This window comes from Lepidothrix coronata, unplaced genomic scaffold (assembly GCF_001604755.1).
Source record: "Lepidothrix coronata isolate B3197 unplaced genomic scaffold, Lepidothrix_coronata-1.0 Scaffold16, whole genome shotgun sequence".
Classification (NCBI taxonomy): Eukaryota; Metazoa; Chordata; class Aves; order Passeriformes; family Pipridae; genus Lepidothrix; species Lepidothrix coronata.
The window spans coordinates 6,606,401-6,631,046 of record NW_016690196.1 but is presented as its reverse complement, the minus strand read 5'-3'; the positions used below and the strand labels follow the sequence as shown (position 1 = coordinate 6,631,046).

The window sequence follows — 24,646 nt, the reverse complement described above, 5'->3', positions numbered from 1 at the left end:
AGCGTGCCGGGGTCGGAGACCCAGTGGGATAGCCTGCCACCCCCTCAGCCCCCGCTGCCCCGCACGGCCGCGGGACGGCTGCCGGGGCTTCCCCGAGCGCTGCCGCCACCGCTGCCGGGCTCCCCGGTCCGCCCCAGCACCCACCCGCTCCCGTGGCAGCCTGGGCTCCACCGCGTCGCTTACATGTTCTCCCGAGCGTTGCCGGCTCCGTCCCGCGGCGCCGCCGCCGGCAGGGTCCCGTCCCGCAATGCCCGGTGCCAGCAGCGCCGGCCGCGGCACGCCGGGTCCTAGCGCTGCCCGCCGCGCCAAGGGCACCTCGTGGGCGGGCTGGGACAGCCTGCAGCTTCGGGGCCGCCGGCACCGCAGCCCGGTGTTCTTACCCCTCACACCCCGCTCTGCCCCTCTGCCCGCAGCTGCAGCGTCCGCACCAGCGAGAGGGATGCTGCAGCGGTCGCCACGCTGCCGCAGCCCCGGCACAGGGATGGCCCGTGCTACGGCTTTTCCCAGTGCTTTCCCACCTGCTGGAGCAGGCAGCTGGCCCTCCTGCCACGGGGGTCCCTGCCCCGGGAGGGGGGCATCGCCGTGCTGCCAGTTTGCCCAGGCAAGGAGGGCAAGTGCTGGCAGCCAGTCCCGCCAATGCTGCTCCTCCTTTCGCTACCCCCTGCACCGGCACCAGGCTCCGAACCCTCCTTGCAGCTATGGGACTGGAAAGCACCAATCTCAGACTGGAGGCAGTGTGAGATGGCTACAGAGCTCAGCACAGGCCCCCAGCTGCAGGGTGACCTTGCAGCAGGACTGCTGAGCAGCCAAAATGCAGGACAAGACCTTGGCTCAGTGGAGGGGACTGGAGCCAGACCCCCTTCCTGGTATCCAGGGAAATGAGGCACAGTAGGGACAGTGCATACTCTGCTCACCTCCCTGCCTGCACCCTGCCCTTACCTCGATGGCTCAGCTCTCCTGGTGCCAGATGATGCAGCCTGCAATCTCCTCGCTGCCTGGTGCCAAGCAGGGTTGGGGTTTCCCAGAACAGCAGCAGAACCAGGGTGCGGAGGCTTTGCCACCCCACAGGCTCTGCAGCTGGAGTGGGTTTCAGAGCCCTGGTGCTGGCTGGGGCTGGCTGAGCAGGGCTTCCGCTGGCTTAGCAGGTGGAGGCTGCATGCACGGGCAGATTAGTGGGGGGGGGGAATTGGCTTCTGCCATAGAACTTCAACCGGGATTCGTCAGAGCGTTGCAGTGGGGCCAAGTGCCAGCAAAGGGAAGGAGAGAGGGACGCCTGTGGGTGGACAACCACCTTGGGGGGACAATGCAGGCTGTACAAGGGGAGCACTGAGAGCAGTGCTGCAGATGCCAACATCATCCCTGGGATAGGGTCATCTCTCTGGTGGCCCATGTCACTCCATGCTGCTGTGTGGACTCAGGCCATGGCAGGACACTTGCTGAGCTCCCACTCCATCACTGGTCAGCATCGACCCCCTGGGGCCAGCAGGGGAGCCTTCAGTAGAGCACCCTGCACCCACTGCCCCCTCTGCTGGGCCCCTCAGCTGCTCAGGAATGAACTGGCACCAGCCCACCAGCTGCTCTCCTGGTATGTGCGGCCGGAGCCGGAATGCTGTGTCTTGGCCTCCTCCCTGGCCTGGCCAGGCCTGGCCCCTGCCCAGACCTCCCATCCCACTCATCTCTTCCCATTAAGGAAGTGCAGGCAGCTGAGCTTTGGTGTTGGAGGAAAACAGGTGTCAGAGCCAAGAGTGATGGAGCCAAGTGGAGGGTGGGAAGGCACAGGGGAAGCACAGAAAGCATACTCCTGCCCACACAGCAGCACTCTCACCAGTTTCTTCCCACACCTCACTGGGAACATGGAGACAGCCCCTCTGCTGGTGATACTGGTGTGTCCACCTCCACCTTGCTGCCTGTCCCCAGGCCAAGGAACTGTATGAGGGAGATGGAGTGGCAGGAGCATTTCTCCTCTCCCAGCCCTTACTGCAGAGCTGGGCTGCAGCCAGCACTTCTATTTTAAGCCCCACAATGTGTTTGAGGAGGCGAGCGGTGTACACGGCCGAACTTTGCAGCCTGCCAGGGAGAGGCCCTGCTACCCACATCCCTGGAAACTTCCTCTTCTCCCCTCAGGGCTGGTACATGCTCAAGGCAGGTTGTACCAGCTGCTCTTTCCCCTTCCTAGTACAGGCAGGAACTGGGGCAGCCGAAACCAGCATGGCCTGGTGCAGTTACTTCAAAAATATCTGGGCTGCAGGAAGCCCTGAAGGTCCAGCCACACTTCCCTGGTTCCCTCCATGGCACAGAGCATTCACCTGCTGTGACCTGGGCTGGCAGCCATTCTGCGAGAGAGAAAGGCTGGACAGACCTGGCAGGGCTGTGCAGGCAGCAGGATTTACTCTGTAGGTAGTGATTTCCCTGCCGAGCTCCCATGACAGGGAAAAGGGGCCTAGGTGCCCTGTACGATTAGCTGGGCTGGGTGCAGGCAGAGAGGAATCACAGGACATCTTTGTGAGAGGCACCAGACAGCTCACGCTTCTTCCCAAGCAAGACTAAAGCCCACTGCAGGGCCCTTCTGAAGTTCCCCCCCTTCCTTAGCAAGGACCACCTTGCAGAGCCCCTTTCCTCCTGTGCAGAGGGGTGCTGCTGGATGAACGAGCTCCCAGACTAAGCGGCTGTTTATTTTTTAATAAAAACAATCATCCCTCCACTTGTGCTGTGTGTCGTCAGGATGCCTGGGGAGCCAGTGGCACTCAGAGAGAGCACTGGGCAGGAGAGGTGCTCAGCACCAGGCTGAGGCCAGGGGTTGTGGTGGCTGGGGCACAGTGCAGCCCTGGGGATGGCTGAAGTGGGGCTGCTTGACACAGCCTCTCTCCTGTGGGGAGGCAGTGAGCTGTGAACTGGTGCTGGGAGCAGAGACCATGCCAGGATGGTACCCAGAGAAGGATAAAAGGCAGGCTAGGACCTTTTTCCCCTGTGGCCGGGGCTCACTCTTTCTTCCCAAAGAACTTCTTGAAAACAGATTTGTTCTTGGGGCGAAGGGGGCTGGTGGTCTTCTCCCCTAGCGTGTCCCGGGGGCTCCCTGTTTGGGCCACAAAGGAGTGACAGCGTGCCCGGGGCATGGCTGGCACTTGCTCCCCGATGTACAGGGTGACTGAGTAGCTGCTCCCGGCCTCCACTGGCTCCTTGGGCATGACCACTGGGGTGATCTTCTGGTAGGTCGCTGCAAGAAGGAGCAGTCAGTGGGGAGGGCAGGGTGCCAGCAGGCCCTGTCAGCCCCTCAGAGTCCCCCCAGGTGAGGGGCTGCAGCCCAGGGCACAGGTATGTAGGATTGGGTGGGTGCTGAGCAGCATCACATCTGCCCTTGGCTGTCTGTGAGGACAGAGGCAGTGGTGCCATCTCCTGGCAGTGACAGTGAAACCACAGCCATACCTGAGGTGAAGGAATAGGACCTCCTCTTGTTGGTCACCAGCCCATAGTCATCTTCTTGGCAGATGTTGTCCCACAGCCTGGGTGACCCCCTGGGTGACCACTGCTGCTCCTTGTGCCCAGCCCCCTGAGCATCCTCTGAAGCAGAATGGAGACATGTCACAAGGCAAGGCCTCCACAGGACACCACTGTGTCAGCCCCAAAGAGGACAGGGAAATGTATTATTATCTCATTATCCCAGGAAGCGAAGGGAAGTAACTGACCCTTTCCCCAAGCCCTACACCCTGAGACTGCTAGCCCAGATACCACTGAGTTCAAGACTGACCGACAGCCTTCAGCCTCCACCAGTTGGCCACCTCCTCCCCTGGGCTGGGGAGAGGAGTTGGGGGACAATGGCAACCCAGCCAGACAGGATAGTCACCTGCTGCTGCCACAGTCCCCTTGGCTGGGCCATCCTGGCTGCCCAGAGACCTCTGCAGCCGGGTGTTTGAGCAGGGTAACATCACGATCTCCTGGCTCCTGGTGGTCATGACCTGATTGTGTCCCTGGAGGTGGGAGCTCCCAGGGCTGGGGACCTTGCTGAAACTGAAAGTAGCAGAGATTTAGCTAAACCAGTCTGGCTCACCAATGTCCTGCTGGAGCAGCACATGCCAGCAAATGTGGGAGTTGTAGTGAGAGCTGGCTAACCAGCTCCTGGCTACTCACCCCCCAGTACCACCAGTGCCCTCGACACACTGTGCCACTGCCTGGAAGTAATCCACTTCAGGGTAACCTGGGGGCACAGCAAACATCCTGCTGGGTGCTGGCAGTGCACAGGACTGTCCCATAGAGCCAGTCCCTGCTCCAGGTGCCCATGCTTCATGGCTGGCTTCTCCAACCTCCTCCTGTAGGTCCTGCCAATGAGCCTTGGATTTCATGGCAGGGCTTGAACCTTCTCAGGTGTGGGTACAGCAGCAGGAAAACTTCAGTATTACAGGTCTCCTTGCCTGAAGGGCAAGCAAGGCATTTCCAGGCCCCACAGAGTAGATGGAGGAAGACCAAGGTGCAATTATAATTTTACTGACACAGATTTTTTGCTGCTGAGGCACCACTGACGTCAGCCGAGCTATTCCTGATTTATAACTGTGTATGTGGTATGAAAACAAAGCCTCCAAATCCTGCCTAGCAGAGAACTGCTGTTCCTGAGGCAGGTTAGGAGGATGCATAAATCAGAGACAACGTTTTGTTGCTTCTCTTCTAACCCCCTCTGCAGGGGCTGCACCAACATGGTAACCACACAGAGCTGGGCCTCTGCTCTGCCAGCAAGGGTTGCTCACCTGAGTTTTGCTGCAGCTTTGAGACCCATTCGTTCATGAGGGGCTGGGAGGGGGCCCTCAGGAGGTACTCAGAGCCATCCTGCAGCCTTCAGAGACAGGGGACAACAAGTCAGCAATGAGACAGATGTGGGGTGCAGATACCACAGCCCCCACCAAACTGGGAGAGAAGTAGGTGTGAAAGAAAGGAGATGCTCATCTAAGCACTAGACTGAGCTGGCCCTGGCTGGGGATATTGGTAAGTGTCTGCCCCAGCAGGGACGCACTGAGGAGGGTTGTGTCTATAAGACCCCACTGCCGTGGGTCAGGAACTCACTGAAGCCTGAAGCAGTTGGTCTTCTTGGTGTACTCAGCATCTGGGGTGCAGATTGCTCCAGAGAGGTTCAGGGGAAGGGCCACCACGGAGCTCTGCAGCATAAAGGAAAGAAAGAGCAACAGTGGGGTTAGATGGCTCTGCCTTTCCTGGCCATGGGGGCAATGGCATGCTGCTGCCAGCTCCCTCCCATGTTGCCCAAATCTCCCCCAGTGCACCTTGAGGCTGTCCCTGCGGTCCTGGTAGAAGCACAGTGTCTGCCTCATCAGCACAGCATGGAAGAGGCCCCAGGCTCGGCAGCTGGCCTGTGGGACGCAAACAAGGGACAGCTGTGATACCAACAGGTTTGGGAGGAGACAGGTGGTCTCCTGCCACTCAAAATGCAACCCAGCCCCTCTGGGGCTCTGCCCTCCCAGCATGGCCAGGAGCACTGCTGTGGTAGTTCCAGGAGCATCCCTGGCTTCACTCCTGCCCCAACACCTGAACATTTCCTGCCATGTCCCAGCACCCCTGTCCCAAAGAAGCCCCACAGCCATGCCTGTACCTTTCTCCCTCCTGTCTGCAATACGTGCTTCCTTTCCAGTGTCCCCTCCATCATCTGAAACTCCATTTTACCCGGAAGAACCTGGAATGGGACAGAGGGTGAGCGAAGCTACACTGAGGACAATGGTGCCAGCTCAGCCTCCAGGCACATGGGGTCTATCTGACCCATTCCTGATGGGCAATGCCAAGGTGGGAGTGGGATGACAGGAACAATTTCCTGGCACGGGCAAAGGCTGGGTTGTTTGTCAGCTTTTTGGGTGAAGTGCTGCCTTGCCAAGGCTAAGGGCTGGCAGTGGGGTGTGTGTTGCAGAGACCCCAAATTCGGCACCTAGCTCTTCCCCACCAGCTGGAGCAAAGGGGCCACTGGAGTCAGGGAGTCCCCAAACACAGGTCACATTTGCTGGAGTGGGTAACCCAGCTGCTGCCTGGGTTGTTCCCCAACCCCCTACCAGACCCTGAGGGAGAGTCCCCAGCTTGTGGCTCTTACATTGCTGCTCTCTCTTTCTTCTTGCCCATGCTTCCGCCGATCCCAGGCACTGGAGCCATCCAAGGGGACTGCAGACATCAGCTCCTCCAAGTGGGGGGAAACCTTGAGCCCAGTGGGACTGCCACTGCCACTGTGCACCACTTTGGGGCTCTTCTCTCCTGACGGGCTGCAGAGCAGCCGGGCAGTGGTGGGAAGGGTGAATTGGGCCACTAGCACGTTGTTGGCTGATGAGAGGATGAGGGGCCCACCAACAGTGGTGTTGGGGCTGGGCAAGCTGCCTGTCCTGCTCCCTGTCCGCTGGCTGGCACAGCTGCCTCCTGGTGGACTCTGTGTCCGTTGCTCATCTGCCCCATCCCAGATGGCCTGCAGCTCCTCCTCCTCTTCCTCAAACTGGCCATGGGCAGGATGGCAAACTTCCTCAGTGCCCAGCACAGGGCTGTGAGGCTGTGGAGAGGCCAGTGCCCACTCAAAAACAGAGAGCTGGGTAGGGGCGGTGGGGGAAGCCGAGGACCTTCTGGGCTGGCTGCTGCTGGCTGGCCGTGGTGTGGAGGCAGGGCCAGGGATGGCTCCTGCCCTGCCTGGGGTTCTCACAGGGGATGATCCAAGCTCCAGCCGAGTGGCTTTGTGATGCCTGGCCCTGCCAGTGGCACTGGGGCTGCCATCCTGGCCAAGCTGGGTGGCCAGCTCATCCCCCTCTCGACTGACCCACTCATGCTGCATGCCGACATGGGACGGCTGGCTTGGCCTCAAGTCCAGGAGGTCTTTACCAATGCTGCTGGAGTGCTGCAGGATCTGGTGCTCCTCCCCAGCACGGTATGCCCTGTGCTGGCTGTAGCTGGGGTTGAAGCTCACCTCCTCGAACCACGTTCCTCGCTCACTCTTGGAGGATGTCCCCAAACTCTTGCTGGGTCCCTGGGGACTGCACCCATCCATATCTACCTCCTCCTGCCATCCAACCCCATGTGTGCCTGTGGGCTCCCTTGGCCTCATCCCCCCACTCTGCCTCTGCTCTTGCCCCTCTGCCTTCTGCTGCCATGCTGTAGCCCTTCGGTGGCACCCCAGGACCATTGCATCCCGGGGCAGCTCCAGGCTGAGAACTGAGCCCAGGGAAAGGCGGGGACATGTGGTTTTCGGGTCAGAGAGGCAGGGGTCCCGGGGGGCTGCCCCGCATTCGGCATCAATGTCCTGCACCAGTGGGTTCCTGACATAGAGCAGCAGCTCTCCAAGCTGGGGTCCAGCAGCAGCTGCCCCCAGCCCCCCCTTCCTCCGACCACACTTCTGAGGCCACGTGTTGCTGGGGCCATGGTGCTCCTCCGGTGTGGTCCGCAGGGAGCTTTCGCCCATGATGCCCTGGAGCGTCAGCAGCTGGGCCTGCTCTGCCCTTGCCTGCTCCCGCCGCTGCAGGCTGTTGAAGAGGAAGCCAGCCCCAGCCTTAGGCATGGTGTGGGAGACAGCTGGCATCCCACTGCCGGATGCTGGAGGGCGGTGGACGACAGCGGGTGGCTGCTTTGCGGTGGAGGTTTTCCTGGCCTCCACCTGCACCTGGGGAAACAGAGAAGAGAGAGGTGATCCCCACTGCTGGAGCCTCTACCACCCTGTGCCAACTGCTCCCTTTCCATGCTGCACCTGGAAAAGCAAGGAGCTGGGGGGGCAGGCAGATGAAAATGCTCACCAGCAGCACATGCAGAGCTGGGAGCAGCTTCACCTCAACCCCCTGAGGGCTGCTCCCACCTTGGTGCCGGCAGGTTAGAGGCAGGCAGAGGAAGCTCTGCCTGTTATGGAGTCCCTCAGATATGGTACAGTTGGAGCTGACTGTGCCATACGGCTTTTCCCTGGTACTGCTGACCTCCAAGCCATCACTTTTGGGTGGCTACTGAGACAGCAGTCACTGCTGCCCATCCCTGCCACCCTTACATGCCCCAGGCAGCAGAGCAGCGAATGCAAGGGCAAGGGCTGAGTGCAGACTCTTTCCTCCCTTCCCCACAGCCCCTCTCCTGTGTTTCTACAGCTGCAAGAGTCTGCAGGAGCTGGAGCAGTGTCTTCTCATACCTCTTAGGCTAGAAGGTGCCCATTACCAAAACCCTCCTGGCAGCCTGGCAGCCCATTGCCCTGCCTCAATGCCCTCTGTCCTCCTGCCCTCTTTCTCAGGCTACTCAGCCTGGCTGCCCTTGGGGTTCCTCACACACAGACCTTTGCACAGGCTCTGGAGCAACAAACCAATGCAAGCCTGAACAAATCACCAGGCTCCCAGCTCCAGCATTGCAAGCCATGCAAGCTGGAGTGAAACCCACCCCCAGCAAAAGGTGCATGTCACACGGCCCCATCCACTCTTGCCCCCTTTTCAGTCGTCTGCACAAGGAACTGCTGCTGCCCCATAGCAATGGAGCCGGGAGGCTCTCCCACTGGCCACCAGCATGCTGTGCCTTCCACAGCCACCAAAACCACTTACACAGGGGGCCAAACTGCAGCCAGCCCTGTCTGAACCCCCTTCTCACATGCCTCAGCACCCACACTCTGGAGCCCACAGCACCGTGAGAGTTTTCCCTCTCCTGAGGGACCACTGCCAACAGGGCACAGTGGCATGGCCAGGAGGGTTGGTAGCAGACAGGTTCATGCCATGCAGCCACTCTCCCCAGCATGCAGCCTTCAAACGTTACCTCTTCCACTGGCTGGTGAGGTGGCTTTCTCTTTCGCTTTAAACTACCCCAAGTGTTTCCTAAAAGCCCCTGGCAACGCTTCCAAAAGGTTTTACAGCCTGAGAGTTTAGTGGCGGGGAGCTGAGCAGGGGGAGAGAGAGAGACACAAAGAGTTGAGGGCAGTGAGGGCAAGGAGCTGCAGCAGGAGAGCACAGGCAAAGTGGGTGGCACAAGCTGGTCCTCAGCCCTCAGGCATCGCTCAGCATTGGCATGGTCAAAGGCCCTTCTCCTGAGACTGACGCAGCCCCAATAGCTCACTTAGAAATAGCCTGAAGCATGGGGGCTACACCACAGCCCTCACAGCCTCCCAGTCTGCATGGGGGCACAGCCCTGGAGAGCTGCCCTGGCTGCGTGGCAGAGCTGGGTGCTCACCCATGGTTCTGCCAAAGCTGCCTACCATCCTGCACATACCGTCCGCAGTGCCTCCTCCCCTGGCCGCTCGCCGCCGGCCAGCGGCTGTGCCTTCTTCTTCTCACCCTTCTTGCCAACGCTGAGGATGAGGTTGACCGTCCCCCCGAGACCACTGGGGCCCCGCGGTGGCAGCAGCAGCGTGGAGGTCTCAGCAGGATCCAAGGTGACAGGCTCCTTGGGGGGTCCTGCACCACGAGGTGTTTTGCTGCTGGGTGTCCCCCAGCTCTGCTCCACTCCTGATGGGGCTTCTGAGAGGGGTGATGCCAGTGCGGAGATGGCTGTTTCCCCCAGCAGCCATGGCTCTGAACTTTGCACAGGCTCAAGGAGGGAGCAGGGCATGAACTCCACTGGGTTGTGGACACTTTCCAGATGGGACAGTGCACATGAGATGTGCTGCTTCTGGGGAGCAAGGCAAGAGAAGGAATGTGAAGGAAGGCACTTTCTCACGACAGCCTTTGCCCTGCCTGAACCTCAGAGACTCTCAGAGATATTGGCACACAACCCTCCTCTACTTCTGCACCACCCATTCCATCCTGTGCCTCTGCTACCCTCAGCCTCGAGACCGGTCATGCTCCCTGACAGTCTCGACATGTCTGGATACTCACTTGGCTGGTAAGGGATGTGCTTGAGGGGCTCTCTGGGTCCCTCCTGTCCTCCTGCTTGCTCTCCAGGTCCTGCTGGTGCCTCTGTGCTCGCCAGCGCACCAGCACCCAGCCCAGCATGCTCTGCAGCTCCTCCAAGCGCTCCTTTATCTGAGGGGAGAAGAGATGCTGGGCAGCCTGCAAGGACCCCTGGTGCAGGGACACTGGCCCTACCAGGACACTTCACTATAGAGCAGTTTAAGAGGGTTTGAGAAGTGGGATACAGTCACAGTTACATCAGCTCAGGTTTCAGCATCCACTGCTGGATGAAACTCCTTCCTGCCCTGAGCAGGCCCAGGGATGCTTAGCTGGCCCTATCCCTCTTGCTGGGGCTTTGCACCCATACCTCGTTCTTTCCTTCAGGGACTGTCTCCAGAGGATTTGGAGGGTACGCTGAGAGTTTGCCCTGACCCTATTTCCCCTGTCCTTACTGTTGCACTCAGGTAGTGCTCCTCAGACACCAGCTGCTGCCCTGATGCTGCCAGTGTCTCAAACTCCTTGAGCTTCTCTTCGATCCTCCTCTCCAGTTCTTCACATGGAGTTTTTGGGAGGCTGGGGCTGCTTGGGCTTTCAGAGAAGATCTGAGCCCGTGTGTCCTCTGTCCAGGAGCTGTGGGCACATGAAAGACAGATTGAGGAACAACCCAGCCCCTCCTCAGCCCTACAGGCCCCAGAGAAGCCATTCCCATGCTCAGAAATGGGTGGAAGCAGCTTGCTGGGGTAGTGGCAAGGCTGTTGGGGCAGGGCAAGATGCTGTAGGGCTGCCCCACAGCAGGCAGGCCCAGTGCAGACCTTCATTCTGTTCTCCCCACAGTCATGCCTGCCCACAGCTCCAGCACTGCCAACAGCCCGTGCTCCAGCAATGCCATGCTCTCACCAGCTCCTCCTCAACGTCCACAGAAGCAACCCCCATGGCTCACTGCCACTTACATCATGGCTAAATAATCCTTGAAGAAGTGCCACAGCCGGCTGGCCTGTTGCACTCGGGTCCGAGTCTCCCATAGCAGCTCTCGCAGCCCTGCCCACGCCCACAGCGTCTCCTGCACCTGCCGGCTGGTGGGGCACTGCTGAGTGGGGCATAACTCTTGCAAGTGGGCAGCTGCCCTCTCCAGCTCCTCCAACTGTCCCTGCAGGGTCTCTGACACTGCATGCTGAGGATCACAAGGCAGAAAAGGTTCAGGATGCACCCAACTCCTCTGCACCCAGGCTGGACTCCCCTGCATTATGGGATGTAGGGACAGAGGGGAGGATGTAGGGACAGAGGGGAGGATGTAGGGACAGAGGGGAGGATGCTGGCGCACAGGCTGCAGAGAGTGGGAAGAGCTACCCTCAGTGGGGAGAACAGGCAGAGCACAGAACTGCCTGGCTTCCCTGCCCTGGCTTTCAAGAATTGCTTCCCCACCAGTGGGAAGATGAGCAAGGTGCTGGCAGCTGGGGGCTGGTACATGGCAGCTGATGCAAGCTCTCTCCCCTTGCCAGGCCCTCGCTAGCAGAGGGGAATGGAGCAGGGCAGGGCTTGGCTCCACTGGAAAATTCCAGCCTGGCCTGCCACAGTGTGCCAAGGCTTACGACACCTGGCCCCCCAGGGGCCAGTGCCTCACTGGGACGGCCCGGTCAGCCAGGACACCACCCTGCCACAGCGCTCCCCTGACTTACCTCCATCTCCTGCTGGTGGCTCAGCAAGCCCTGCAGCCCTTGGAGGTCCTTCTCGCTCTTCACCGTGGTGAAGCTGCTCTCTGCTCGAGCAATGTCTTGAGCCAACACCTTGGCTCTGCATCGAAGGGCCTCCAGCTGAGGGGATACCTCTGCCACCTGGATGAGCAGGAGGGGACACAGAGGGAGATTAGCCATGCTGTGGGACCCACTGTGTCACTAGTTGCCCCACAGCCCTGGTCCACCCCAGCCTGGGGGCACCCTGCCATGCACCTGCAAAAGGTGCCAGCCATGGGAGAGACAGGGATACCAGCCTCACATGGAGCAGTTCCCATGCATCCCACTTGGAACAGCTGAGGTGCATGCCCTGTCCCAACTAGCTGGCATGTCCAGCTCCAGGTGGACCCCCCAGTTGCATCCCCAGACGCCCCGCCTCCACTCTCTACCAGATGTTCCAGGCTCTCCATCTCCGCTGCCACCTCCATGACTCGCTCCCGCTCCTTCGCTGCATCATTCAGCATCTCCACAGCCTCCTGCAACTCTCCCAAGGGGCTGCTCATGTCCTCACTGCTCGGAGGCTGCTCAGCCTGGGCTGACAGTAGGGGAAAAGACCCCTGCAAGCTGCAACACCTGCTCCCTGGCTGAAGCCAGCAGAAACACCAGGCATAAGAGAGATGGGGAGTGACACCCCAGGCAGCTGGGCTGGAGGGGAGCACCCAATAGGGTCCCCTTGCCAGCCACAGACCAACCCTTGGTCCAGTCCCAGGTGCTGTGTGATCCCAAGGGATGCCTGGCTGTTCTGCTCACCGCTGCAGATCCCTGCTGGTTCTGTGCCTCCTCTTCTTGTAGGTCCTGCAGAAACTCAGACAGCACCAGGGAGTCCCGCAGATCTGCTGCCCGGCGCCGCAGGGCTGCCTGCACATGTGCCAACCTGTGGGGAGAGGTGCCCATCAGAGGTGCTGGTGGCCTTTGCACCTCATCAGGGAGAGCATCCTCCTCCTCACACCTCATCAGGTGCCTCCTTGCACCTCCTCGAGGTGAGCAGCCTCCTCCCCACCCAACCTAGGGACCGGGGAAGTGGCACCTTCCCCCATGACTCACTTCTCCTCCACCATCTCCACTTTCCTCTGCATCTTCCTCGCCCCCTCGTGCTCAGTGGGCGACTCGCCTGCTGTTTCCTCCCGCAGTGCCTGCAGCTTGAGGCCACACGTCAGGAGCTGCTTCTCCAGCTGGCCCATCTCTTCCAGGTCCTGGCGCAGCTCCGCCGGGCTTCTCATGGCGGCTGGTTCTGAGAGCGACCCTGACACAGCTTGCAGCCACTGCTCAGCCTGGTCCAGCTCCCCCACCAGCCTCAGTGCCTTCAGGGAGAGCAGGGAGCCCATCAGCCTGGCTCTGAGCCACCCAGAGGAGGCAGGAGACATGCTGGCACCCTGTTGCGGGTACCTGGGGCACTGGCAGCTTGGGCAGCACAACTGGAGCAGCGTGCAGGCTGCAAGGCCCGCTGGAGCTGCAGCTCTGGTCCCCACGGGCACCAGCCTCACTTGCTGATCCCAAGCAAGCTGCTGCAATTGGAGCACACCCATGCCCACTCCAGCCCTGCCTCCATGTACCTTATCAATTTCTCGCAGCACAATGCCATTCTCCTGGTGCTTCCTCTGCAGGTCCTCCCACAACTCCCCCAGTTCTCGCAGCATGGCCTTCACCTTTGGGCTCCCCGGGGGCCTCCCTGGCATTGGCCCCTCCTGGGAGGCAGGGAGGGCAGTTAGGATGGGTCCCACCTGGTGTCACCACCGCACTTTACACCCGGGGTGGGCTTACCAGGAGCACAGCCCTGACACTGGAGCTGTGGTCCAGGGGCTTCTGCTGTATCTGTGCTGCCTTCAGGCTCTCCACAGGACATGGGGAGACTCCAGGACCCACACTCTCATTGTACAGGGACAGAGTCTGCTGAGGAGCAGGGAGACATGCTGGGTTAGTACCCAGACCAGGGATAGGAAGGCGTCAGGGAAGTGAGTCCTCCCCCAACACTGTTTCCCCTGATAGGGGAGGGGGATGCAGAGGGAGCAAAGGGAATTCTTGGGGAGACATTACTGTGTTCACTGCCTGGCAGACATCCTGCACTTGGACCTCCAGCTGCTGCATTCCCCTCTCAGTCTCTGCCTCTCTCCTCCTCCTGCAGAGAGAGGAGAGGGACAGTCAGGACTGCAAGGTCCCCCCTTGCACAGGGGACCCCCATCCCTGTTCCCTCTGACTCCATGCCACTTTCACAAGCTGGTACCTTTTGTTGTCCCCTCCATGAGGGGGCTGTCCCACTGGGGAGCAAGGGCTGCTCTCCTCCCCTCTCTTGTGCTCTGCCATCTTCCCCAGCACATCTGTTGCCACCTGTGACACAAAGGCTCACATTTCTTCTTGTCCAGCCCAAAGCATGCACCGCTTTGCCCTGGGCCTAGCACTTCTCACCTCCCATAAGCAGTGGCACCAGATCCAGGCATGTTCAGCTTTTTCCCAACACCTGAACCCCTTTCCCACAGGCTTCCTTGTCTTCTTGAAGTGGAGGCGCAGGAGATGTCTGGAGGAAGACAATGCTTACCATGCTCCCGAGTCCTCTTGTCCACTTGGCTCCTGCTTCCTTTCCCACAGTCCCATGGCTGCTATTATCTCCTCGGGGCTCAACATTCAGAGCCACAGCTTTGCTCCCTGGGGAAATGTTTGCTAGCGCTGGAGCCTTCTCTGACCTGGGAAAGGGAGGCAAGGGAGGACCAGTGGAGCAGAGGATGAATAGACACCTTAAGTAGAGCTGGTGCCCCAGAGACAGCCTGCCAGGGGCTAATCCAGGTCTTTCCCAAGCCTCTGGCTCCAGTGCTGGGGAGTTGGGGTTGCAGTCACGGGGCTCCTGCCTGGCTGTGCTCTACCTCAGTGCCTGCTGGAGCTGTGCCCAGCTCTCCTTGACATCTTGGTGCTTTGAGGTGACCTGGGCTGCCAGGCTGGGCTGCAGGTTTAGGAGCTGGGACACGGTCACATCCAGCATCTGGAGAAGAGAGAGCAGCTGGGAAGTGATGGAGGCAGGGCTCATTAGGGATGAACTACCGCCGGTCCTGTGGATGCAGGAGAGGCAGTGAGTGCCAAGCCCAGTCCTCTGCTGTCCCTGTGGAGGCTCCCCCATTTGTCACACAACCTCAGCCACCCACACAGCTGTGGGGTGTCCACAGCGTCCCCAGCTCTGTTGGTGGCAGAGCTGACCTGGGAAGGCACACATCCCCCCTCCGTTGGGATGCTCCCCAGGGCTCATAGGATGAAGCAGAGCCTTGCACTTACCATCACCTGGCTGGCTATGTCCCTGACATCCCGATCCTGGCATGGCACACCCTCCACTGACTTCCCTGTGCCGCAGATGCTGCTGTGCTGTAAGAATAGGCTGCAGTCAGTAGTGGGAGGAGGATGGGGCCCTGTTTTCAGCTCCAGTAGAAAGGAACAGTGCAAAACAGCACTTGCCACTCTGGCTCCCCTTCTTATATCAGGCCCCATTCCCCAGCTCCCTTTCCAAGCCTCAGGCTGAGAGTGCTGGGACCGCAGCAGCCCCCACTCAGGGGACAAGGGCAAGGTGCTGCCCATCAAGTTTCCTTCAGGCCACGAAACAGCCCTGCACAGCAGGGTGCACCTGGCTCCAGCGTGGGTACCTTCGCATGAATGGCCCCGAGCAGGATATCCGCTTGCTGGAAGAAGGCGGACACCTCCAGGGCCAGCTGCAGAGTCTCGTGGTGCTCCTTCAGAGTCCCCTGCAGCCGCAGCCACCTGCGCAGGTGGAAGAGGAAAGGTGAAGGGCAGTCCGTGCCTATCTGGGGAGCTGTGCAGAGCTGGGCCAGCAGGTTTGGGGAATCCTGCTTCCCAGCCTGTCAGCTCCTGGTGCTTGGCTTGGTCCCGCTAAGCCTATGTGTCCTCTGCTCACGTTTTGTTGAGGTGTTTGCGCCGGGCTGAGATGTTCCTGCTCTCACTTTTGCCTTGCTTCTCCAGCTTCTGGGCCAGGCTGTTCACCTCCTTGTGCAGACTCTGGAACTGCTGCTCCTCCTGGCCCAAGGAGAGAGAAAGACATCAGCATCCCTCCTCAGGGATCTGTGCTATGCCCCAGCCTTATGAGCTTCAGGGTCCCTCACATGCTGGCAGCTCCCCAGCAGCCTCTCACCTGCTTCAAGTCAAGGATGCGGCGGGTGAGCTGGATCTTGTCTGGGCTTTCCTGTAGGAGGGCTGCCAGAGATGGCTTCTCCTCCTGGGCCAGGGGAAGGTGTGAGAAGGTGGGGGGACAGCCAAACTGTCCCCTTCCCCAGACCATGCTTCCCACCCCCCCCACCTTGTGCTTGATCCATGCCTCCAGCCGCTCAGCTTTCCTGTTGAAGTCCTGCAGACTCCGTAGCCCACCCAGGGCTTTGCTCTGGCTGGCAGCTGTCTGCTTCAGGAGCTGCCACTGACCCTGCAGGGCCAGCAGCTGCCTCCGCACTGCCTCAGCACTGGGGCTTGCCTGCCACATCAGCTGCTCACCCATCTGTGGGGCCAACGGACCCACTCAGCATCAGGGGTTCCCAGGGACCCTCCACTCCAGAGGATGCAACAGGGACACAGGTGCTGTGGGGAATGGGAGCCATGCCACAGCCTGGCCTCACCTGGTTGAGCTTTATCAGAGTGTTCTCAAAATCCTTCATGTCCCGCTGCAAGGTCTGAGCCACCTCCTCCCAGTCCTGGAGATCACAGCCGTCCTTTAGGTCCCGCAACTTGCCTCGCACCCAGCCCTCCGCCTGCAATGTAGGAAGAGCCACATGGCACCAGAGCCTCAAGGACATGGCTTTAGGTATCCAAGCCCAAACCCTCCCTAACTGTGACAGGGACAGGAGTGCACCCTTTCAGCTAACAACCCATTTGCTCTGAGAACCAACAGGCCAGCAAAGGTGCTCAGGACAGCATCCACAGCAATGGGGGTCTGAAGGTAAGCAGCATCTCACTTCTTTCCAGCATCTGCATCAGCCCAGCAGGAGAAGGTGGGCCCCCTTTGAGCAGGCCAGTCTGTGCAGAATATCCCTGCACAAAGCATCTCTTTTCCCTGCACCTTGCTCCTGACTGCAAACCTCCATGCACTCTTCCCACCATGGCATGGAAGCTGCCCGCCCCACTATCTTGGTTCCCACGCTGCTGGGGAGGGACATGATCTGAGAGGAGGAGGAGGAGGATGGGGGTTGGGAGGAGCATGTGCACATGGAGAGGAAGCAGGGCCCTGGTGTGGGCTGACCCCCTCTCCCTGGGGCTGACAGCCAGGGAGAGGCAGCCAAACATGATCTCATGCCACAACCATGGCTTCGCTCGGGGCCAGGAGTTCAACCCTCCCTGCTGAGCACCCCACCCCACAGCTCACATGAAAGGCTGCCGGTGGCCCCCCCATCCCACTTCCCATGCAGCCCCTTGGGCGAGGGCCCAGGCTGGCCTCACCTGCAGCATCTCCCGGTTGAACTGGGCTACCAGAGGACTTGGGTCGAGGAGGAGGGCTGCTCCCACTGTGCTTCGCCCACTGCATCTTGGTGCTGCAGTGGATTCCTTGCCCTTAGGACTCTCTTTCTGGGGTGACGACACTGGGGATCCTGCCAGCTGGGGAGAGCAGAGGTGGTGGTGCATGGGGGGTATCAGTGTGATGCCCCAGGAAGCCCTCCCCATCACGTCCCAGGAGCATTTTGGAAATAAAGTACTTAAGCATGCCTTGTCCTTGATCCCACTCCTTTAACAACATATTTGGGGTTCTCCCCCAGCAAAGCAAGGCACTGTTCCCCTCTACCAAGGCCACACTGGTAGCTTTTGGAACCCAAGCCGGAGTTGCTGGGCTGTTCCTCAGCCCTGGGTCAATCCAGCACTTAGGCTGGTCCCCACACCAACACTGGAGGTGGATGTAGTGCTTGCTGCCTCTCCAGCCTGAGGCTGCACATCTCTGCAAGGAACATTCATGTCTGCAGCTTCCATTTAGTGTCACCCTGGGGGATGCTGCCCAGGATGGGATGGGGAGGCCATGGGGCAGGTCCCTGGTAAGACTCACCACTCCTTTGGGGGCATCCAAGATCCCCATCCCCAGTGAGTGGTTGGAGGGAGCAGAGAGCACAGTGTCTCCCATGGGACTTGGCCTTGTGGCCAGTTGACACCGATGAAACCCTCTGTCAGGGTTCCAGCTCTGCCAGGGGTGACATCAAAGGTCAGCCAGTGAAAGTGCTGGCCCTCATCCAAGCTCAGCCCCAGCTGCACACAGCCCAAGGGGCAGCACCATCACCCGTGCACTCACTTCCCACCCTTCTGCCCAGGGATGGGGATCTAACTGCACACTAACTGGTGGCAAACAGGAAACTGAGCATCTTCAGGAGGAACCAAAAGGTGCAGGGCTTGCTGCCTCCTCTCACCAGGCAGAAATTGCTCCTGGGGTCAGCCTGGGACAGCCCTCCCACCCTGAGAGGACTGGGTGTGAGCTGCTCCACAGTGTCCCACCTGCCTCCAAGCCCATCAGGGTGCAATTTCCCAGGAGCCTGTGGAGCAGTGGGGTTCAGGCAACTGTTTCAGGCTCTCTAAGCACTCTGGCATGTGCTGCCCTGCTGACAGCATGAGAGTCACTTTTCAAAGCCTGCTCTGCCTAACCACAAGAACTACAGAAATCCTCTGTCTTTTTTTTTTTTTTTTAAATAGCAACACAGATTCTCAGGCCCTCCTGCGACTCTGGGATCTTTAATCTCTTGACTTGTCCAGGGCTGGAGGAGCCCATAATCTGGCTCCCTTGGAAGCAATAAGACCTGTGAATGCTGGCCAGGGGGCTGACCCCTTGCCCCATAATGCCCAGGTTGTCCCCTCACTCACTCAAAGAGGTGAGGCTCCATCCACACCTGGGCACACCACCAGCAACCAGCATCATTGCTCAGCTCCAAGTTGTACATCAGACCCCCCTAAACAGTGAGGGCAGAGGGACATACCACATAATAGGGAGAACATCTGTCCACTGGAGAGCGGAAAACACTGGCCTGAAGATTCCCAGGCTCCTGCTGCTCATCCTCTGCATCCACGTCCTTCCTGAGAAAGACCTAGAGGCAGGAAGGCACAGCTGTGAGCCTGGCAGTGCTCAACCATCCCAGCAGCTGCAGGGGACAGAGGACCACGCACCCACCTCCCCCTGTCCTGGGCCAGAGGAGGCTGCTGGTAGCACCCAGACACTACTTGGCTGGGCTCTTGCCCATCCCTCCTTAGGCATCTAGGCCAGGCTCCTCCGAATGGCATCCACAGCTCCTGCTACAGGTTCAGCAAGTGGCAAGGGCTCCTAAACTTGCTTCATCCAGCATCTTCTCCGTTTTAGCTCCCACTGTCCCCCTTGAATTGACTCCAAAGCTAGCAGAAACCCATTTAGTCAGCATCACTGGTCCCTGGTCATCTAAGGATGGTCAGAGTGAGACTCCCCTGGCCTCCTCCAGGACAGGAGGGCAGAGGCACAAGGGCACAGGAGGACATTAACTCCATCATCATGAACATGAATCCTCTCAGCTGCCAATCCCTGACCTCAGCCTAGCTGGGAGACAAGAGTTAAGGGGGCAGCTGGCTTGCAGGGAAGGGCTCCCACAGGACAGGAGTGAGGATGGAAGCAGGAGAGGCAGGAGGAAGGAAGTCCAGGAATTGCAGCCAGACAAAGAGAGGAGGTCCAGGATGAACTCCACATTACCTTATCCTTAATGGAGCCCAGCCCCAGCAGGAGAGGTGTGTGGGATTGTTTGGATCATGCCCAAGGGCATTAAGTCTCATCCTCTACAGATGGATCTTTTCTTGGGCTGTTGGATATAGCAGGCCAACATAGGAATCTCCTTCCACTCTCTCCCTGGGGCCATCTTGCTGTATCTGTCTTAACAGCCTACCAAGCACGCACAGGGCAACACGAACAGGGTGGTGGGCAATGTGTGCTGCTCCAACACCCCCTCCTCTGAGATGGCAGCAAATGGGGTGCTGCATCAGCCAGAGCCAGAGCCAGCCTACCATCGCTCAGGCCACTGCAAACTGGAGACACTGTCTGAAGGGGAACCAACCCAGGCAAATCAGAACTCCCCGCTTGCACAGAATGTGGCTTCCTACCATCTCTACAGGACTGCAGAAGAGTCCCAACACGGATGGCAGCCCCCAACATTAGAGCTGCTGCCACCAGAAAGGCTCAGAGCCCCACAAACATCCCAACAGCCCTATAACCCCTTGAAGAACAGCACCACTGGACCTTTCCAGGGGCCTGCAAAGCCTAGCTGGTGGCTGCAGAGGACAGACCATCGCACCACGCCACATCATCCCATCCCAGGCAGGAAGAGCAGGCAGGGCATGAGGCTGAATCATGGCTCAGCAGGCACAGTGAGAACTCAGAAGGAGGGTACCAGAAGGGGAAGGCACACCCCTGCTTGACCGCGGGGCTGAGAGGTTTGGATGCACATTTAGGGAACGACAGGGAGCTAAAAGTGAAGTGCTTGTGCAGCATAAGACCCTAGGAAGCCCCTCTTCTAGGCAGTAGCGTCCCACACCAGCCACTATGGCTCAGCCGTGGGAGACAACCCTGCAGGTGACACAGGAGCTTTATTTAAAGTCCCTGTCTCAGATCCGTCAGCCGCAGGAAAACAGGGCTGCCAGCAAAAGGATGACTTCATCCTTCCTGCAGAGCTGCTCCACCGGGACCGCCCCCCCTCCTTGGTCCCTCTGGCTGGAGCTGGGTCCTCGATCCAGCAAAATAACAAACTCTCTCAGCAACTGAAGGCTGGGAGAAGGAGCTGTGCCTGCCTCAGCATCCATGAGGTGCTGTGCTAAATGCTCCCCAGCAGGACCCCTGGCTTCACAATATGAGCAAAGCCACATGTAAAAGGAGTGCAGCAGCCTCAGCTGCCTCCTCTGCAAATGCTTCTTTTCCTTTCTAAAAGTAAAATTAACACAGCACATATGCTTGCTGTGAGAAGGTGCCAGTGACATCCCACAAGCAAGAAGAGTGGGGCCAGACCCTTCTGGGTTGCACTGTGCTTATCCTGGAGGAGCCCCTTATTCCTACAGGGCAGGAGTGAAGGGCAGAGCCACAGGTTGGGGGGCACACTTGGGAAAGCACTACTGTGCCCCGTGTGGGAGACAGCATCCTTCTCTCCTCTGGCTGTCATCTCACACATTTTCCCCTGAGCTCTGGCTCCCTCTCTCCCTCCCAAAGCTCCATCTTGTAGCCTGCCCCCCTCTTCCAGCTCCACACGCCCATGCTGGACAGGGAGGAGGCGCTGATCCTGGCAGCCTCCTGGGAGTCCCACAGCACCCAGCACATGTCCCTACCTTATATGAAAGAGGGGAGCCCTCATGCCGATGCCCCCTGGGCTGCGCAGACTCCGGCCGCCCAGCAAGGAGCTGCTTGCGTGCCGGAGGAAGCGGCAGCTCTTGCGAGGCTGTGCCTGGCCTTTATTGGCAATGAAGACGAGGGCTTTGGCAGTGGGCTGTGTAGCTCTCCCTAGTGCTATCCTGCCGGGAAACCAGCTGTTGCAGGTCAGGGTTAAAGCCCAAGGAGTTCCTGCTTGCTCTTGCCAGCAACGCTGAGGTCTCCAAGCTGTCTTCCGCTCCATCCCAGCCACACAGGGGGTCTGCCGGGCTCTGGCACTGATGGATTTGTACCTCTGTGCCTGCTAGCACTCAGACCTGGAGTGGGTGCCGGGAGCCCTGGGTCCTGTTCCTTGCCTTATCCCAGATTTGCCTGGCTGTGTGGCCCTTCATGAGTCACTTCCCTTCTCCTAGCCTCCGTTTCCCCTCTGGTAAACGGGAGAACTAGTTCCCAGCTCCCCACACACAACTGCATCATCACAGGCATTCCAAGAGCTGAGCCCTCCGTAGCCAGGCTCTGGGGCAGGGCTTTTCCGGCTCATCTTGGCCATGGGGAAAGCTCATCTCCACTCACCCGCAAAGACCTCCAGCCTGATGGTACAGAGAAGTGCATGGGGGGCACATGGGAGGAAAAACAACTACCCCAGGAGCCCTGCAACGAGTGCTGCCTTGACGACATGGGGACAAGGAAGCACGGATGGCCGCAGACTCTCCAGGACGTACCCATCCCTTGGCAGCCAGGAATGGGGAACTGCAGGGAAGACGGGGAGAGAGCAGGGCACAGGTACTGGGATCGCTTACCTTGAACTGAGCTTTCCCTGTCCTGCTGTTGTTGTTGTTGTGGTTCCTCTCGCTGCCGACCCGGGCAGGGTCCCCAGGTCTCCCCGCGTTCCCCGCACCAGCCTCCCCGTAACGGTTGGACAGCGTGATCTTCTTAATGGAGCGGGCTAGGGAGTTGCGGTTCAGCCGGTCCTCGTCGGTGCCCCCGTCCTCGCCAGGGCCGGGGCTGCGGGGCTGCTCCGCGGGAGCGGCGGGGCCGGCCCGGGCGTGGGCCAGGTAGAGAGAGATGCGCTCGTTGATGCTGCGGCGGAGGCCGCGGTGGCTGTCCAGGGCGGAGGCGAGGGCGATGCCGGGGCAGGCGGCCCCGGGAAAGTCGGCGGCACACTTGGGCAGCGAGAGCCTGGTGCTGATGGTGAAGGGTTGCACCTTCCTCGCCGTGCTGCCCGACATCCTCGCCCTCCCCGCTGCCGCCTGCGGGCAGTGGGATCCCCGGCCCGGGCACTGTGGGGCTAAGCGGCAGTGCGGGGCCCCCTCCGCCCGGGAGAGCGAGTGATGGAGATCGCCCGGGCGGCGCCGGCTCCTTCGCCGGGGCGGGCGGCTGCGGCGGCGCTTAGCAGCGGGGCAGCCCCGTGGTGGGGGGCAGCGGGGCGGGGGGCGGCCCAGCTCCCATGGCCGGAGCGGCGAGGCTCGGGCGGCCGTCCCGCCTCGGCTGCCTGGGGCGGACCCTCCGCCCCCACCGGGGCGCGTCCCCTCCCCTGCCCGGTCCCTCCTCCCGCGGCGGGCCGGGGAGGCGGGGGGAAGCGTCGCGCCCTGTCCTGCCCTGCCCGGGCGATGCCGTTCCTTCCCGTCCCGTCCCTGCTCGTGCCCGGCAGGTTTCAGTCGTCCGCCTTCCTGCGCAGGTTGAGGAGGCAGAGCAGGCAGGTGAGCAGGGCCTGGCGGCTCTCCCGGGAGCGTAGCCGGCGCCCCAGGCGGCGGAGAGGCGGCAGCAGGCGCCGGCGGGCCAGTGGCAGCAGGCGGGCAAGCAGGGCGCGCAGCAGCGGGGCGGCCAGCGGCGGGGCGGGCATGCTGCCCCCCGGGCCTGCGGGCGCACCGTCAGACCCCTGAGCTAATCTGGCGGAGCGGGGGGTGCCCGGCAGCTCCTCACGTTTTGGAACTTCTGAGCCGAGCGGGATCCTGGGGGGTCTGCACCCTCCTGAGAGTGGGGCGCTGCTTGGGGCAGGCTCGAGGGTGAAGCGCTGGAGGGAACTGCTGCCCACCTCTTGCCCTGGTGACTCTTACTCTCCTTGAGATCCTTCCTGCTTCCACCGCTCAGGCGTTTGTCCCAGAGGAGCCTGGACTGCTCAGCTACCTCAACGTGGACCTGCCACCAGCCCAAATGGCCAGAACAGCTCCAGAGCAAGGGGCAACAACAAAAAAACCCCAGCTGTTCATTTAAATGCCCCCTCCTCCCCTGCTAGACACATGCTCCCTGTAAGTGATACTGCTTAGCAGCCAAGACCCCATTTGTCGCGGTGGCAGCGCTGGGGAAAGAAGGGGGGCGAAGGAGGATCAACATCTGCCCACCACAGAAATGTGGGCCGGCAGGATGGAATTCTATTTCACTACAGGTCTTTGCTGAAGCCCTTGGGCAGGCAGCTGAGTCCAAAATATTCTTGCCTGTCATTCCCTGACAGTGCAAGCAATTGCCACCCTGCTGCCACAAGGGCCGGGAATGTGGGCCAGGAATGCAGGCCAGGTGGGCCAACAAGAGAGTGGGCAAAGGATGGCCTAAGGCACAACATCCTGAGGAGCAGATGGGTACTCTCCTGAGAAAGAGCATTGATCTGGCTCCATGTGGGGCTCCAGAGCAGGATGGTAAGCAGTGTCCCATGCTTTCCAGCTGTGTTCCCAAGCTGAGTTAGCTTGCGGCAAGCAGCCAGGGTGAGGGTACAGACAGGAAGGTCCATGGTCACGTCTGTGCCCTTCCACTTCCCTCCTGCTCCTAACCTTTGTTTTGTTCCTGGTGGCTGTCTGTCTTCATTTCCTTCCCTTGTTGTTCCCTTCAAAAACCCTGCCAAGTCCCTACCCTTGGCTCTCGCTCAAGAAGAATTTAGGAGAATGAACAGACACAAGGGAGTGACTGAAAGCTACTGCTCCGTTTCCCTGCCTGCCTGCTGTAAGCTGTCCTGTGCCCAGTGTGTCCCATCCAAGGGTGGTTGGTTCAGCCAGGGTGACCTTTCCCAGCCCCACAGATTGCTCTCAGGGAGCCAGCCATGGATGAGGAAAGCAGGCTGGCTGTGCCTCACAGGGACACCATGTGCTGCTGAAACAGCCCCAGAGCTTCAAGGACCAGGGCTGACGTCAGCCCCTTGGGACTGGCCTCCCGGAGGCTCCCAGGCTCCTGGTCTGCCATGGTCAGAAGGCCCTGGAGCAGGCGCACTGCTCTGCTGTGTGCTGCCACCATCCCCATGCTGGTGGTGGTTCGGGGAGTGGGAAGAGCTCAGATGAAGGAAGCAGGAGCCAAAGCTTTGCTGCAGCTGTGTCAGGGTTTATGTTTCCCTGGGAGGGAGCTTCTCCCCTTTGATCAGGGAGGCAGTGGGTGCAATGCTTGGCCTGCTCTTCAGACTCTTGGGTTCGCTATGCTGCAGCTGATCTGGGGCAAGTCAGTGCCTCACTTGCTGCCTCGATTTTCCCCAGCCGTACAACTCCGGTGGGAATATCATGTCCCTGTGCAGTGGGCCCTCGCAGTGTCTTACTCTCTGTGCAGGCTGGGGACCACTGGGGTGAAAAGTGCAGCACCCCAGGTCAGTGTTAGTGACCACAGTGATGGAGAAGAGTGGAGATCTTATTCGCCTGGGAGCATCTCACTAGGAAAAGCCCTGCCTGAGCTGGGGGAACTGACCATCCTACCATCCCTGCTGGGGGAATCCTGTCCTCCAGTCCCACGGGGGAAAGGGAGGTGCTGGCCAAGTGCAGAGATGTTGCAGCAGAGGTGTTGCAGCACATTGCTGGGGGCATTGCCTCTGAGTGTTATGT

At 60.1% G+C, this 24,646-nt stretch overlaps 2 protein-coding genes across 5 annotated transcripts in view; both read right to left on the bottom strand.

Annotated features, from left to right (window-relative positions):
• Positions 1-1,044, bottom strand: part of SLC29A1 (solute carrier family 29 member 1 (Augustine blood group)) — a 34,013-nt gene extending 32,969 nt beyond the window's left edge. Inside the window, exon 1 of one of the 4 annotated variants that reach the window (XM_017806633.1) lies at positions 940-1,044. The gene's annotated coding sequence lies outside the window, so the exon portion shown is untranslated. Of the gene's footprint in view, positions 1-183; positions 244-939 lie in introns of those variants that run through there. The other 3 variants (XM_017806636.1, XM_017806631.1, XM_017806637.1) reach the window with 3 other exon arrangements.
• A 1,657-nt stretch (positions 1,045-2,701) lies between these two features.
• Positions 2,702-22,081, bottom strand: LOC108493311. Its single transcript, XM_017806586.1, has 34 exons — positions 21,899-22,081; positions 21,653-21,865; positions 18,460-18,567; positions 16,949-17,104; positions 16,132-16,263; positions 15,822-16,013; positions 15,657-15,740; positions 15,423-15,541; positions 15,154-15,268; positions 14,792-14,878; positions 14,389-14,504; positions 14,067-14,211; positions 13,755-13,858; positions 13,568-13,649; positions 13,295-13,423; positions 13,087-13,218; positions 12,578-12,834; positions 12,284-12,407; positions 11,923-12,117; positions 11,480-11,635; positions 10,754-10,974; positions 10,256-10,433; positions 9,789-9,935; positions 9,184-9,582; positions 8,734-8,853; positions 6,077-7,618; positions 5,591-5,671; positions 5,265-5,351; positions 5,050-5,141; positions 4,737-4,822; positions 4,126-4,192; positions 3,842-4,005; positions 3,424-3,558; positions 2,702-3,214 (listed from the first exon to the last, which is right to left on the bottom strand). Exons 1-34 carry the CDS (start codon positions 22,079-22,081, stop codon positions 2,979-2,981), a joined length of 6,384 nt encoding a protein of 2,127 aa, XP_017662075.1. The 3' UTR covers positions 2,702-2,978.
• Between the last annotated feature and the right edge of the window lie 2,565 nt (positions 22,082-24,646).

Coding starts and splice junctions, on each gene's coding strand:
- LOC108493311 (XM_017806586.1), bottom strand. CDS start 22,081: ATGTCGGGCAGCACGGCGAGGAAGGTGCAACCCTTCACCATCAGCACC. Junction 21,866..21,898: donor TCTCTCTCTACCTGGCCCAC/GCCCGGGCCGGC, acceptor CCCGCGGAGCAG/CCCCGCAGCCCCGGCCCTGG. Junction 13,650..13,754: donor CATGGAGGGGACAACAAAAG/GTACCAGCTTGT, acceptor CTCTCTCTGCAG/GAGGAGGAGAGAGGCAGAGA.